Genomic DNA, 15,788 nt, shown 5'->3' on the forward strand with positions numbered 1-15,788 from the left:
AACCGCGATGAACTCTCGTCCCCAGGTTAAAGTTCATCGTATGTATGTGGGATGATATACAATGCATAGGACAATAGTAGGGAACTAAAATATGACACGATTAGACCTGCTGTGATACTTCACCGGTTTTAGGAGTTAAGATCGCGGTCATATTAATTAGGGACGAAGCCTTTTTTTGAGAAGGGGGTCAAGCTGCTTGTGAAACACTGTGACTACTTATGAAGAACAGACACAATTTAAGGTGATAAACTACGGTTTCTGTATGTATGTATGTATGTATGTATGTATGTATGTATGTATGTATGTATGTATGTATGTATGTATGTATGTATGTCTGGCTGGCTGGCTGGCTGGTTGGCTGAATTATGTTTCAATCAATCAATCAATCAATCAATCAATCAATCAATCAATCAATCAATCAATCAATCAATCAATCCACCCACCCATCCATCCATCCATCCATCAACCAACCAACCAACCAACCAACCAACCAACCAACCAACCAAATCAGTCAGTCATCAGTCAGTCAGTCAGTCAGTCAGTCAGTCAGTCAGTTAACTTCAATCAGCCTTTCTGTGTGTTCCTACATATTATAAGTCTAAAAACAATGTACATTTTCCGTTCACACCTGACATAATTTTAATTACGTCTTACTTGCTTTGGACACACATCAAAGTCTTAAGTTATGACGGGTGCAAACCCACAGAATCTTAAACTTTCTTTTCCTGTGTTGAAATAATTTCATATATTTGAATCGCTTGCACACTCTCTAAGCTAGACCCCCCTTTGCAATTGTAATTGACGTCTGAAAATATCGACCATGCCACTCATGTTTGGCGATGACGTCACAAGTCCATATAGCATAAGACATCTTACTTCGATTTGAAAATGTGTTTATACCGGATAGGTTGTCAAGTTTTGTGACGTCATTGAATATGATATTGTATAATCGAAAGTGAAGAATTAAACCAGTTGAAAGTGAGTCATGATGAGTTCAAACCAGTCATGTACTGGGAATGCAATTCTTAAAAAATTATTAATCATACAAGAACTAGTATGAACAGATTGAAATTAGAAAACAAAACTATACATGTAGAAATGTTTTTATGTAAATAGGTACGAGGAAGGAAGTTAAGTATATATACTGACTCATTACTCATTTACTCATTTATTGATTTCACCAGGAAATAAAAAACAACATACATATATTAACAAATAAATTAACATAATATATAAATTAAATTAAGTCAAAGAATATTCACTGAAATACATCAGTATTTCCATGGACCTGGTGGGGGGGGGGGGGGTCGTAGAAATAGTTCTACACAACTAGTATAGCCCATAACCCTTACAGAAAGAGTTAAGTCGAAAATACTGGGTGAAACTCGGGTAGTGGAAACATACAAAAGTAAAATGTGATAAGAATAATTGTCAATTACTCGAAACTAAGTGTGAAAACAAACGATAAGACAGATATATCTAGCACAGATATCTTATGTAGGTTGTCTGAGGTCCCTGTGTTTATGCCGCCGTGGTTGATGTATTAAGGACGACAGCTTTGAATTCACCCCACTGCTTGCCCAACATTAATAGATAAAATCAGAATTGTAAAACGAGTTATACAGCGCCCTCTTCCTCAGAAAGATTAACCCGAAATGTTGTCGACATTGTAGCTATAAACTAAATTTTGTAATTATAATATGCCCAATTCCGTTTTTGAAATTTGTTGTAGTCAATTATTAGGTTCCAATGGTTCTGAAATGTTTCATATAACATCATGAACATAATATCAGCAAATCGATCAAGCTGTATTCTTACTGCCATATGATTATTAAGGAGTGTATGTACTACCAGGGAGTTGAGGAAGTATAGAGAGCCGTTATACCGTCAGGTCCGTGCCAGTGGTAATGATTGAAAAAGTGTGGGAAAACGCTAAAAACTGACATTATTACATAGATTGATTGATTGATTGATTGATTATATTTTTTATTTATTCCGCTGGTTGTTTTCACTGCCATTTGTTAGTTTATCAATATACAGATTGACCTGTTTTTGGTGATCGTTTATTATTAGTTTGACTGATCAATGTCCCAATGAATCGATAAATCTGCTTAAGAGACGTACATGTAACTCCGCACATGACAACATATTGACTACATGGTTGTCAGCATCGATATGACTGATATGTTCTGTTATCACCACTATAAAATGGTGACAAGTTCAAGTCTGTAGTGTGGGAAAACAAAACAAGAAATAACAGATGTGTGAATATTTTAAAAATACGTACTGATTTTGGCTTACCTCCAATTTTCATCTACATCTGTTTGATACATGTATTTTAACTTCCAGCATTTCGTCGTATGCTTCTGCTATGTAGCCTATAAGATACGATATTCATATGCCACGCTATCAGCTAAGAACACTCACGGATAGGGTGACGTATGCCCTATCTATGAGGCTGAGTTGTTTGTTATCCGGTTGCTCAAGGTTTTTCTGTGTTATTTTGGTCCGGTTGAGTTCGTCCATTCTGTGGTGGTGTGCAAAGTGTGGATCAGGTTCTGCCTCTGCAGATAATCCAATCGAATCGTTAGTTATAAGGCATTCTCGTTCATTAGAGCCCAGGCTGTGCTACTACATTACAGGCTTTCGTTGGCATTGTATTCTAGTATAATATTCTACACTGTAAAACTTCAAGAGTTTGGGGGCTATTTCTCAGATATGCGTTACAGTATCCTATATACATCATAACATGATCTCATTCATTACATGAAAATTAGGTACAAAACATCGATTTTTTATGGTTTCGTAGCCTCCCCTTCACACACAGACACGCACATACATACATACATACATACATACATACATACATACATACATACATAGACAGACAGACAGATACAACCACATATACATACACACAAAAATATCTATCTTTCTCCGCATGCCTAAAGCATTACTGAACCTCACGTCAGTTGTGTTGAAAAATGTAATACATATTGTTTGAAACGGGTTTGTAATGTTTTGGCAGTTCCTTGATCTTTATAAATTGTAATATTCGATTGTAGTTTTGAACTTGATAATCTAAAACTGTCACCCTCCCCCACGCTACAAAAAACCTATAAAAGAAAATGTGAGAATCGACGACAGCGTTCGTAGTCCGTCTGCAATTATATATACTCTTCTCCGCTCCCGGATCCCAATATCCGCCGAATGTCAAATACCAAATGATGTAGCGATAATTGTTTGAAATGCGTGGACTTGAGATGAAAATCTTGGCTGAGGCATGTAGTATACCGCTTTTCTTGACCCCAGTCATGCGATACCCATAGCCTATGACTTATATATTATCACGGCAGTGAATTTTTGAACTTATCTACTATACGTCCATTCCCTGGGGTGGTACCAGTGACCAGCTCTGGTAGGGGTGTGTGGCCCCCGGGGTGGTACCAGTGACCAGCTCTTGTAGGGATGTGTGGCCAGAGCTAGAAACCCCAGACCTCATTTTAGACCAATTTTGACCAAAAATCCATATACCACATTTTAGACCATTACAGGTTTTTGAAAAATGAAAGTTTAGACAAAATACATTTTCCTTAGGAGGCAACATTTTGGTAAAGGACAATGGGCCACATTTTAGACCGAAAATAATGGAAAGTGGACCCCGTTTTAGACTCTTCAGCTCGAAAATAACAGACCTCATTTTAGACCGAAGGGCTAGAAAACGCACCCCAAATATGGGGAGTAGCCCCCCGGGGTCTATTCTATACCATGGCCAATTGCAACAATCTGTAAAAGTACAATTAGTAACAGAAACAATTAAAGATGAAATACGAATACATAAGATACAAAATGTTCAAAATATTTTCAACCAATTTCGCCAACGTTACATTTTGAGATCTTTTTGTTGTCTAGCCGTCGAACATTGTGATAGTGAATCTTCAGTAATTACTGGGGGGGGGGGGGGTTGAGGGATTTACTAGGGGGGGGGGTAGATAAAGTTTTACAAATGGTTCATGGGATAGAGCCAAATTTTAGAAAATGAGGAATTATGGGAGGGTTACATATTTCGCTGACTCATTGCATTACCTCAGTTTCCATTACTTTGTGACTTACGCATCCTATTGCTGCCATCACTGCCATTATATTTGGGTCATTATAATGACAATATCAGAACACACACAATTTATCACTTCTGACACACATGCAGTGAATCAGTTGTTAGTTGGGGAGTGGGGAGAGTAGTGGGTCTCACAGCAATGACGATGGAACAATGTGGTAAGATATCGGGAAGAATGTGGTAGAATGGTGATTTTGATCTCGGTCCATAAATCATCAATGTGGCGGTAGCGGTGGGATAAATTTGTCACCAGTGATTCTGAGACCCTTTTCACATCTGACAGCATTTTAATCCATGACTTGAAATATTTGAACAGGGGAGGGTTATGTTTTGGACGATTCTAAGTACAAAACAGATATACTTGAAGCTCAGATGGATCAGAATATTGAGGTAACTACCTATAAACGTGTACTTCTGTATAAAAATGTTCCCTTTATACAGTCACGAAACTGGCAAGACTGTATATCTGCAGACCTGTTTAGTTTCATCTGTGAAAATGTTTCACCAGTTTGTAAAAAGTTCATCGGGATAATAGTCAAATTAGTGGGAATAATAACATTCCTGGTGATTGTGCTTTTAATAATCAAGGCCTTTGATCCCAGACTTATTGCAGCTACTGGCCTGACTGCTATATTCGGGACTTTACCAAAGGTTTTATACATCTTCTTTGCAAGTTCAGGCAAGGATAGTAAAGATCTTAGTCAGAAACAGTTGCAGCACGAAATTACTTGTATAAGAAGAGAATGGATATGTCTGGGTTTTACCTCGCTCTAGTGATTATGATTGGGGAGTTGAGTGTTGCACGTATGCCTTCTGAGAAAGTAACAATGCATTACTTGAGCCTGAATCTAGAGTTTTAGGGCAATTGACCGGGCATGACAGCATAAAGGTGCGGTGTCCCTTTATTAGCCTTTAAACGTAAGGAGGCTTCCACTGCGCATGACAGCACAACTGCATATAAAGTGTTGTTGTAATTCCTAGTAACACTAGGTTGCCACCGTCGCCATTGCTACACTTTCTCTTAGACTCTCAGTTTTCAGTTTTTAAGTTGACACATACATACTACACGCGATAACTTATGATATGGCGTCTATTATGTTGCCATTACTGTTGGTTGTCAGCATAGTATGTACATCTACCGACGGAGAGGATGGTAAGACTGGAAATTTACTTGTCAGTGTAGCCAGTCAATATAGTTTCATTTGTGATAACACTGTCATTCAACTGTACACGACTGTAAAGTTCACTGCATTGGTAGAAGAGTTCAACAATTACGTCAACAACGATGTTAAATACGTTATTAATTGTGTGTGTTCTGATATTGTCATTATAATGGCCCAAATATAATGGCAGTGATGAGATGTGACAGTGGTGGTAGCGATGGGATGCGTAAGTTACAAAGTAAAGGAAACTGAGATAATGCAATGAATCAGCGAAATATGTAACCCTCTCGTAATTCCTCATTTTCTAAAATATGGCTCTATTCCATGAACCAGTTTGTAAAACTTGATGTACCCCCCCCCCCCCCATTCTAGTAAATCCCTCATTCCCCCACCTGTAATTACTGAAGGTTCACTAACAAAATGTTCGACGGCTAGACAACAAAATGATTTCAAAATGTAACATTGGCGAAGTTGGTTACAACTGTTTTTGAAAATTTCGTATGTATGTATGTATGTATGTATGTATGTATGTATGTATGTATGTATGTATGTATGTATGTATGTATGTATGTGTGTGTGTGTGTGTATATGTGTGTGTGTGTATGTGTGTATGTATGTATGTATGTTTGTATGTATGTATGTATGTATGTATGTATGTATGTATGTATGTATGTATGTATGTATGTGTGTGTGTGTATGTGTGTGTGTATGTGTGTGTGTGTATGTGTGTATGTATGTATGTATGTATGTATGTATGTATGTATGTATGTATGTATGTATGTATGTATGTATGTATGTATGTACACATACATACTCCCTCTACAAAGACACACACATATAAGGACAACTATATTGTCCTATATCTATTTATGATTTTATATCTATATTTAGAGTTTGCTATCATACCATAACAGAAACATTTACATTAGACGGAAGCAAAATAACAACTCGTCGTACCCACGACGATTTTATGAATACATGCATGTATGTATGTATGTATGTATGTATGTATGTATGTATGTATGTATGCATGCATGCATTTTATGTATGTATGTATGTATGTATGTATGTATGTATGTATGTATGTATGTATGTATGTATGTATGTATGTATGTATGCGTGTGTGTGTGTGTGTGTGTGTATGTATGTATGTATGTATGTATGTATGTATGTATGTATGTATGTGCATGTTTCTACTCTCTACCACTATTTATTACCTTCAGGTAAATAGTCATGGATATGCATTCTGTAAAGTCCCATGAGGCAAACGTGAACCCCTATAAGAACAATGAAGATGAAATAAAGTTTCAGTTTGGTGTTCCTTGGTAATCACACGAAATTTAATATGATGTAAAATCATGAACTAGCTCTCAAGAACCAACGTTTAAGAAAATACAGTGTACCTTTATTTCCCGGAGTGGTGTTCTCCTTTAATCACACTGTGTTGACTCAGGTTTGCTGCGCAGATTTAGTGCGCATCACCGATATGTGCATTTTATAAACAGACTGCATTTGAAGGGCAACCTAGGTTTTTACAGACTGTGACACATTAAATTCTTAATCTCTCCACAGTAGCTGGATACTATGATCATAGTGACAAATAAATGGGGACAGGGCAGAAGGCAAAATTTGCTGATGAGAAAACAAAAAAAACTGTGCCAATGCATGTACACAAGTATAACCTTAGACAATATCCGTGTAAATATATTATGGTTTATTTTTCAAGAAGAACATAGACACAAAAAATATCAAAAGTAGTACCGTGTACTGAACCGCATTAGCACCCTGGGCGTTTTCATCGTAACCTTTTGTAAAGGTGCGATCGGACGCTGTTTGTCAATATTAATAAGAGCATGAACACCAAACCTACAAGAGCAATTACTATTCTCAGCCCACTAATATAAAGGTTCTGCAAATTTAAACATAATTTTTGTCTAACTGTAGGAGCTCCAATTGACAAAATCCTACACAGGACAGGAAACGTGTTGAATCCTACGCCATTGCCAGCACTGAGGCTGCTCACATGACCAGACTTGTCATAAAATTACTCATTCATTAATATTCTAGTATTCGTTGGCTTTATGCTAAAGATGATACAACATGGAGTTCGTACTAGTTTCCTGGCCACAATACCGAAGATGTACTGCAGTACGGTGGCCCACAGACGACAGAGGAACAATACATTTGTAGAATATGTATATAAGGACAAAAGCATTTCTTTCATACGACAATGCTTGTATTAAACATTTTGCTCTCAAAAAAATCAATTATGTATTCTACAAATACATTGTTCCTCTGTCGTCTGTGGGCCACCGTACCGAAGTGCTTTGATGTTACCAGGTGGCAAATTATCCAAATAGTATGTTTATATTGCATTGTTATTGGTACGTACAATAAACATTAACCTAGTTTAAGGAATTTGTTATTTTGTGCCACATAAAATTAATCCTGAAATTATTAAATTAAATTTTGAATTATTAGAATATTTGCCTACAGATGTAGCTAATAGCATGGAAGTATAGCATGGAAGTATAACCCACTTTCATGTTAATAGTAAAGACACATTCTTATTCAAATCATGTTTGACATGTACGTATACAGGAGGTGATTTGTAAACAAACTCGTAAAACACAAGTAATCATTTATAATTACAAGTAAACCGAGTAATCAAATTATCTATACTTGGTGATGTTTCACTATGTGGGGGAAATGACAGGAGCATGCGCGAACTCGACGTGGTGGTTATGTTCACTTCTGTTTACCCACTGCATTCACAAATCACTCCTGTACAAACAACAACAAAAACACATTTGACACATTTTATAGTTTTTGTTGTAATTACTGAGATTGGCGTTTGTTTTTTTACTTGGTTATTATCAGTAACAATAAAAACATAGCGAAGTTGTTTTTATCAATTATAAATCTAAATAAAAACCTACTTTTGACTAATTTAAGTATGTTTGATGAATAGGAACTTGCAAACCCGTCATGTTGAATGTTGCATCGTGGGAAATGTGATAATAAATACTAATCAAATGGTATTGTAAACAATAACGTTGCATTGTTTTTAACCACAAATAATCAATTCATAGTCACCCTGACCATTGTGGGAGGTTTATTTTATCGGTAGCTGAAGATTAGGTATTATGATAACCACAGATAATCCCATAATCCTTTGCGTCTGAGCATGCTCAGTCTGGATTGCAAGTTCCCTATTGAATATCTCCATCTACCATACTATATGTAATATTTTAGAGTCGAAACGAAACCAAATCCGTTCATAATAACCCTATTTTATCAATATGATATACTGTTTTATCTACATCGACAATAACCAAATACAACGACTGGGAACCACTAAAATTATGGAGTAATTTATTGTTTATGCTGTCCAGGGTCACAGCTGTCTTTAAATTATTTGTTACATAAACAGTACGCAGCGCCTTCCTGCCAAACTACTGTAATACTAAGTATTTATTTTTGAACCCTTTTTAACTAGGAGTGTATCAATTTTTATTTGTGTTATATTATATAAATGCGTGTGTGTGTGTGTGTGTGTGTGTGTGTGAGGTATGTGAGTGAGTGAGTGTGTGCGTGCGTGCCCTGTGTGTGTGTGTGTGTGTGTGTGTGTGTGTGTGTGTGTGTGTGTGTGTGTGTGCGCGCGCAAGCGCGCCCTGTGTGTAAGTGTGCAGAGGAGGGCCAAGGCTACCCTCTCTACTTTCCAAAATTGGGACGCCATCCATCATGGATAAAACGATACAATTTCATCGCCTCAAATTCATTCATTCCAATGTCATTCCTAAACATTTCTTTGGTCATATTTAATAACAAATGACCATCTACTTGTACTTCTTGAAATCGGTCCACGTACTTCTCCATACCAAGAGTGTTCAGACAATTAGACACACCAGCAATCGTCAGTGTCTTTACATCGTTGGGTAAGACAAACATCGGGGTCTTCTTTGTAGGAGTTTCGACTACAGTCAGTGGTTGTACTTTCTGAGATGGTCGAATTCTTGGGGATGGTTTTAGCTTTTCTCTAGGTGGTATATCCGGGGGAGGTTCGAAAGTTTCGCGTTTAGGTTCGAAAATCTCGTATATTTTTTGTTTACTACTCGCCAGCCTGTCGCGCAGTTCTCTTTCTTCACCTGGAGTGATGTCATGGTCGTACAGTTTCGCGATTTCTTGGGGGCGCTTTAAGAACTGTCTGTAGTCAGCATATTTTGTATCAATTTTGGTATTTTGAACACTTCCACCCGGTGTTTTGTTACCACCGTGAATAAATTTTGGTTTTATCGAGGCGTAGTTGTCCTCGTCTTCCGGTACTTGACCTGCTTTCAATAAATATGCATCTGGTGGGAAAATAAAAAAATAGGAGATTTCAGTAACTGTAGATTAATCAAAAGTAGGAATCAGTTACCGGTCCTGACATTCGTCACCTCCCCCCCCCCCCCCCCCCCCGTTCAGCTGTAATCACTACATTGAGATATAAATATGCATGTCCGGAAATTTACATACCCTCAAAAACAAACGAAGTTTGGTTTTATTTAACAACTTAACAGCTTCACTTTGTATCCACACTGAACTGGGAGATTGCTCGAGCTTTGTCTTCTGTCTAGTAGTAATTTTGCCAATTTGAAATCAATCAAACGGACACACACATACATACATGCATACATGCATACATACATACATACATACATACATACATACATACATACACACACACACATACATCCGTCCGTCCGTCCATACATACATACATACATACATACATACATACATACATACATACATACATACACACACACACATACATACATACATACATACATACATACATACATACATCCATCCGTCCGTCCATACATATATACACACACCATTTTAATATCTTACCATTGTCTTTGCTGATGAAGTCCTCAAAGTCGAAAGACTGTCTGGCCAACTTACTTAGTTTGAGTACAAATCTCAACCACTCTTTGTCTTTTCCATCGACTCTGATTGTACCAACAACACAGTCGATTTTAATTTTTGGAATTGGTAGTACGGCAATGGCATTGTAACTGTTCAGGTCACATCCTGTACATGTGCATCAAGGCAAAGATAAAAGATGCGTGTAATTATATAAGTTTAAGAAAAAGGACATTACTGGTTGAAAAGTCATTAAACTTTAAATTGGAAAAACGTCATAACACATGTATATATCATTCGATATAGCAACACAGGAAGGATGCGATTGCTGCTAGCTTGCACCCCTATGTAGCTGGAGTAGAGATTTGAAACAAGTCCCAGTTGAACTGTAGGTCTAAACTGCGAATGCTGTAACAGATAGAACACAATGATTCTCAGATCTCCCCGTTTGAAAAATGTCATCTCAACAAACACATGAATCTTCCGCCAGTTTGAATTGTTCAATTAATCACTTCTAAAAAGAAGACTGTGTGATTTAGTTCTAACAATCATTATGAATGCACATTTATGCAAAGCATTGAGTCAAATTCACCCTGGTGTTGCATACTGCTTACAATGATGCTAACCGTTTAAACAGTGTCCAATCAAATAATTCGCTGTGTGAGACTTCGTAAATGTGACGTCACCAAAGTCTCGTATTTCACGATACTCAAAGACTTCTTTAATGGGAATGTACCCGTTGCTGTTTTTTGCAAGGCGGACTTTTACTGGATATTCATAGCGTTCAAGTAGTTCCGGTATGGTGAATGGACCAGCAGAACCTGTCAAGATATTAATGTTGGTCTTGTAAAAGTTCTACATGAAGAATTGTAAATGTACAGGTAATATACTGATAATTATGTTTTGTGACATGATGTGACATTTTGTGGTGTGATGTGATATTTTGTGGTGTGATGGGATATGTGATGTGCCATTTTGACGTGTGATGTGATATGTGTTGTGATGTGATATTTCATTGTGTGATGTGATATATATGATATGATATTTTGTCATGTGATATTTTGTCATGTGATGTGATATGTGATGTGATATTTTGTCATGGGATATGATATGTGATGTGATATTTTGACGTGTGATGTGATATTTGATGTGATATTTTGTCAAGTGATGTGATATTTTTTCATGTGATGTGATTTTGTCATGTGTTGTGATATTTTTTCATGTGATGTGATATGTGATGTGATATTTTGATGCGTGATGTGATATGTGATGTGATATTTTGTCAAGTGATGTGATGTTTTTTCATGTGATGTGATTTTTTCTTGTAATGTGATATGTGATGTGATATTTTGTCATGTGATGTGATATGATGCGATTTGATATTTTGTCGTGTTGTCATGGGATGTGACATGATTTGATATTCTGTCATGTGGTGTGATAACAGTCATGTGATGTCATGGGATGTGATCATTTTATTGTACAATATTATGCGTACACATTTATCAAATATAATGTCCAAAGGCTTAGACAAATTAGCATGTCGCGCAACATTAATTTATAACATCATGTTCAATATCGGCGTGTTACATGTCAGATCAGAAAAAGGATTTGTGAATCGACAGTATTGGACATAGTCTTGCTTTAGTTTCACATTTAGTCTGGAAATGTAATATCAACACAATTGTTTGTTATGTACTGTTTTTATATGTTGGGTTGTTGTCATCTTTGGAGGTTGACGAATGTGTACAGCTATGCTCGAGTTCTACATTAATTGTCGGTCGTCGATAGATTGATAATGAACTGAAATAAATATACTTTTAGACAGCTAAGGCAACATGGAGACAGACTGGAATCTTTTATATATACTTACCCACTTCGGCTATTCGTTCATCACCGAAAACTTCAAATTTATAGTTGAAGTCCTTAGCTATGGTGATGTGTTGACCATACTTGTCTTCAGCCACTACACGACTTTGTGTTATGTATTCGTGGAACAACACAATCTAAAAACGAGGATAAAAGGAGAGAATACAGTGTTAATTACAAACAATGCAAAAAGTATTCTTTGAAGACTTGTCCTCAACTATTGCACCGCAATGCATTTTTTGACAATAATTCAAGAGATAGTTTTGTTATGCGTATGCATGATGCGGGCTTTCAAGTCAAACAATATTCAGCATTTTATCAGACGACATTCAGTGGTGCCTGTCTTGGTGTTTCATTTGCATATGCATAATTACAATCTGCCCTGTCTTTATGCTTCATTTGCATACGTACGCACATTTACAATCATCCCTGTCTCTTGTTTCTTCATTTACATGTGTTCAATATTCGACTCTGTCTTGGTGCTTCACTGGCATATTCACAATTACATTCGGCCCTGCCGTGGTGCTTCATTTGCATATGTACAGTTACACTTGACTGTCTTGTGCTTCATTTGCATGTCCAATTACACTCGACCCTTGTCTAGGTCTCAGACCACTAAAAAGATGATTACATGTATCACAGTGTGTCAACAAACCGTCGATTCCGAACTGAATTTTTGACATTTTACCCGGACAGTGCAGTCTATAATGCGGTCACAGAGGCTCGAAAGGTCAAGAATTAACCATGTACCTACTGTTATTGACAAATGGACCCTTTGAAATGTATACAGTGGAAGATCAAATGTAAGTGTGCCTATATATGTTTTATCGCCATGTCATACACTAAACATGTTTGCAGTACCACACAAGCGAGCATATTTGCATTTTGAATGGAAACAGAGTTTTGCATACCTTTGCCATGTTACCTCTATTTGCAGTTCGATCACGCAAACAGAAACAATTACTCTCGGTGGCAGCAACACATTTTGCCCGCTCCCGCCCCATTTTTATTATTTTCACCGACTATTTACTGCCACTACAGTAAGATGGATTGAATACTAGTCTAATGACAAGATTCACCATGGTGATTCTCACGATTCTAATTAAACTCACATACAGCTGTATGGGGATATTTGTGTGTGTGTGTGTGGGGGGGGGGTGGACTTTTAGAAATCGAATCTTAAGGGAGGGCAATATATCAAAATGAAATTAAGGAAAAGAGTCATATGTTACTTTGACTCATTGTACTGTCTAACTTTGAGTTATTTTTCTGTGTGTGGGTCTCACAGTAAAGCCTTTGGGGAACAGTGTGGTAAGATAATGGGGTGGAATGGAGATGTCGACCTTGTCGACAGATAACTCATCTTTTGGGTTATTTTTGGGGGAGTTCTGTACATGTCCTTCAGCTCAGTCAATCAGATCCAAAATTATTCTTTTTTTGTGCTGGGAATTACTTCCAGTGGTTTCCTCTTTAAGCCAACGAACACACGCAAAACCACAACACTTTCCACATAAATAACTTCAGTTTTGGCACTTCGTGACAGGCTCAAATATGCACTCGTCTTGTGAGTGAGATACGGCTGAGTGTGTGCTTGAATTTTGTCATCAAAAGCTTCATGATTCTGATGACTTTGTTTACTCGGTAGGAAAAATACGAGATCTGTCGGTAGATAGAACCCTGATCTTTCATTAATCTCGTCACATTTTTGTAGAGAGTAAACAAAGGGCCGCCATTTTATTACCATCAAGTACACTTTACACACACAGTGCCGGCAGTAATTTATGACACGATTAATTTGAACTACTTTCGTCATGTGAGTCGCATACGGTTTTGGTATATCAAGGTTGTAATTTGTGTCAGCGGGTGTATACATGTAATTAATCCTCACAGACAGTAATTTTAGAAAGAAGGAACACTACACTACACGTACGTCCAGAAAGTAATGATACTTTTGTTAACGTATAGTGGGCTGACACAAGCTATAATCGAAGAGTGAATAAGTATAATTTAAAACTTGTTGACAGAAACATTGGAATGTCGACATGCTTTTTTTTTAAAGAGGGACAGAAATCCAGCCAATGAATAACTTTTACCCTCTTCACATGCCATCGGGGATTCCCGCCTCGTATCGTATATATTTTACAGTAGAAGTAAGCTAACCCTAACACTAAGCACCGTCTGACTTGATAAAAGTCTTACTGACATTGCTAAATTTTATTACTCTGGTGATAGAGGCTGTGATTTACTGAGATAGACACACTAAAACCGTTACCAGTATGTGTTGATACAACAGTGATAAGCTATTGAATATATACGCTCACTGCAGGAGGGCTGCTCTCTGAAAATTACACATAAACTTGCAGTATACTGTTTTGGGACTTCCAATGTTTACACTATCTTGATCACAGGGTGTTTAGATTCATACAACAGGGGAACCGCTATCATCCACTTGTAGGATCTACCATATCAAACACTAATAGTGGAAGCCTTGTGTCTATATCAGTACACCGAAGCCTCGGTTACCAGAGTCGTATCGTCTATACGGTCGACCATCATCATAGCAAATCGTTGCCATACACAAAGAATTATCTGCACAAAATTACCCTAACTCGTACACCGATAAAATTATATAAAGAATTATGTCGTGCCAGACGATGAAATGTAGCAGTAGAGTTAGTAAATTTTGCCAGGTTTGATGGCAGCATATGAGTCATATCTGTGTCCGGCCAGATGACGTAATGTTCTGATTAACTTGTTTCTATTGTATAAGTTCATTGTATGTACGTTTTGGATTATACGCCCAGTTTGCGAACTTAAAGTCACCCAGTTCTAAAAGCAAACTTGAAAGAAATTTCTTACGTCGTCTCCTTGTAAAGTACAGGGTGCTCCTTCATCTCTATCGACGTCAAAATAGCCTTGCGTTACTCGTATAATCTGTGGAAATTCGTAGTCTTCAATAAGTTGCTCCAGCGAGATTTCAGTTTTCGACCATTGTACTTGGCTGGCACTTAAACTCAATTCGTCTACGGGTTCCCAACTGCTTAGCTTCGATTGGTGGTACTTGCTCATGACTCCAACCCGGTAAGATCAATACATATGAAGGTTCAAATTCGTAGGATATGAATTCTACGACAGCGACCACCAAGTGTTGACAATATAAGAATACAGTTACGCGGAAATATGTCCGAGGTGCTTTAAACTGACAGTTAAGTCTTTTGTTGAATTGAACCGATCATGCCACGGGTTAAAGTTCACCTTATATGTCATGCCGAGATCAGCAATAGCACAACTGGAATGTTTCGAAATTTTGGCAAAGGTGTTTTATTTGTAGTATTCTACCATTACTATGATTTTAATGCAATTCTTTTGTTTTACCATACATTTCTTATGAACTTGAAATCTAGGGATTTTAAGGCGTCTATTAGTGTTAGGGATATCCTGTGGGTAGTAAGTTTGATACACACACTACCTCGTGTTAAAAAAACAACTACAAACAGTTTGACTATCAAATTTATATTTTTGTTCACGATAAATTAATGGTAAACTGCTATCTAAGATCAAGAGATATTTTCGTAATATGTTAGTCATTGTTACGTAAGATACTTTCCATGTACCCGGATACAATAGTAGTATTGGCCAGTCATCTGTCAAGTTTATTGGTTCACAATTATGGAACAAATTAAAATTCATAGTTGTCTTGTCTTTTAGTAACAAAGTCGAACATTTAA

General features: G+C 37.1%; 1 protein-coding gene across 1 annotated transcript; it reads right to left on the reverse strand.

The window, feature by feature from the left end:
• Window positions 1-8,994: 8,994 nt before the first annotated feature.
• LOC144444246 (uncharacterized) lies at window positions 8,995-15,235 on the reverse strand. Its single transcript, XM_078133659.1, has 5 exons — window positions 14,920-15,235; window positions 12,065-12,197; window positions 10,821-11,015; window positions 10,180-10,362; window positions 8,995-9,632 (listed from the first exon to the last, which is right to left on the reverse strand). The coding sequence occupies exons 1-5, from the start codon at window positions 15,127-15,129 to the stop codon at window positions 8,995-8,997; spliced, it is 1,359 nt and encodes a 452-aa protein (XP_077989785.1). The 5' UTR covers window positions 15,130-15,235.
• Window positions 15,236-15,788: the final 553 nt, after the last annotated feature.

This window comes from Glandiceps talaboti, chromosome 13, assembly GCF_964340395.1.
Source record: "Glandiceps talaboti chromosome 13, keGlaTala1.1, whole genome shotgun sequence".
NCBI classification, from domain to species: Eukaryota; Metazoa; Hemichordata; class Enteropneusta; family Spengelidae; genus Glandiceps; species Glandiceps talaboti.

Bases quoted from the DNA above. Each gene is read 5' to 3' on its own strand.
- LOC144444246 (XM_078133659.1), bottom strand. From the start codon at position 15,129: ATGAGCAAGTACCACCAATCGAAGCTAAGCAGTTGGGAACCCGTAGAC. The intron at 12,198-14,919 runs GTAAGAAATTTC...CCTCGTTTTTAG, and splicing joins GTACTTTACAAGGAGACGAC to ATTGTGTTGTTCCACGAATA. The intron at 10,363-10,820 runs GTTAGCATCATT...GCACATGTACAG, and splicing joins GATTGGACACTGTTTAAACG to GATGTGACCTGAACAGTTAC.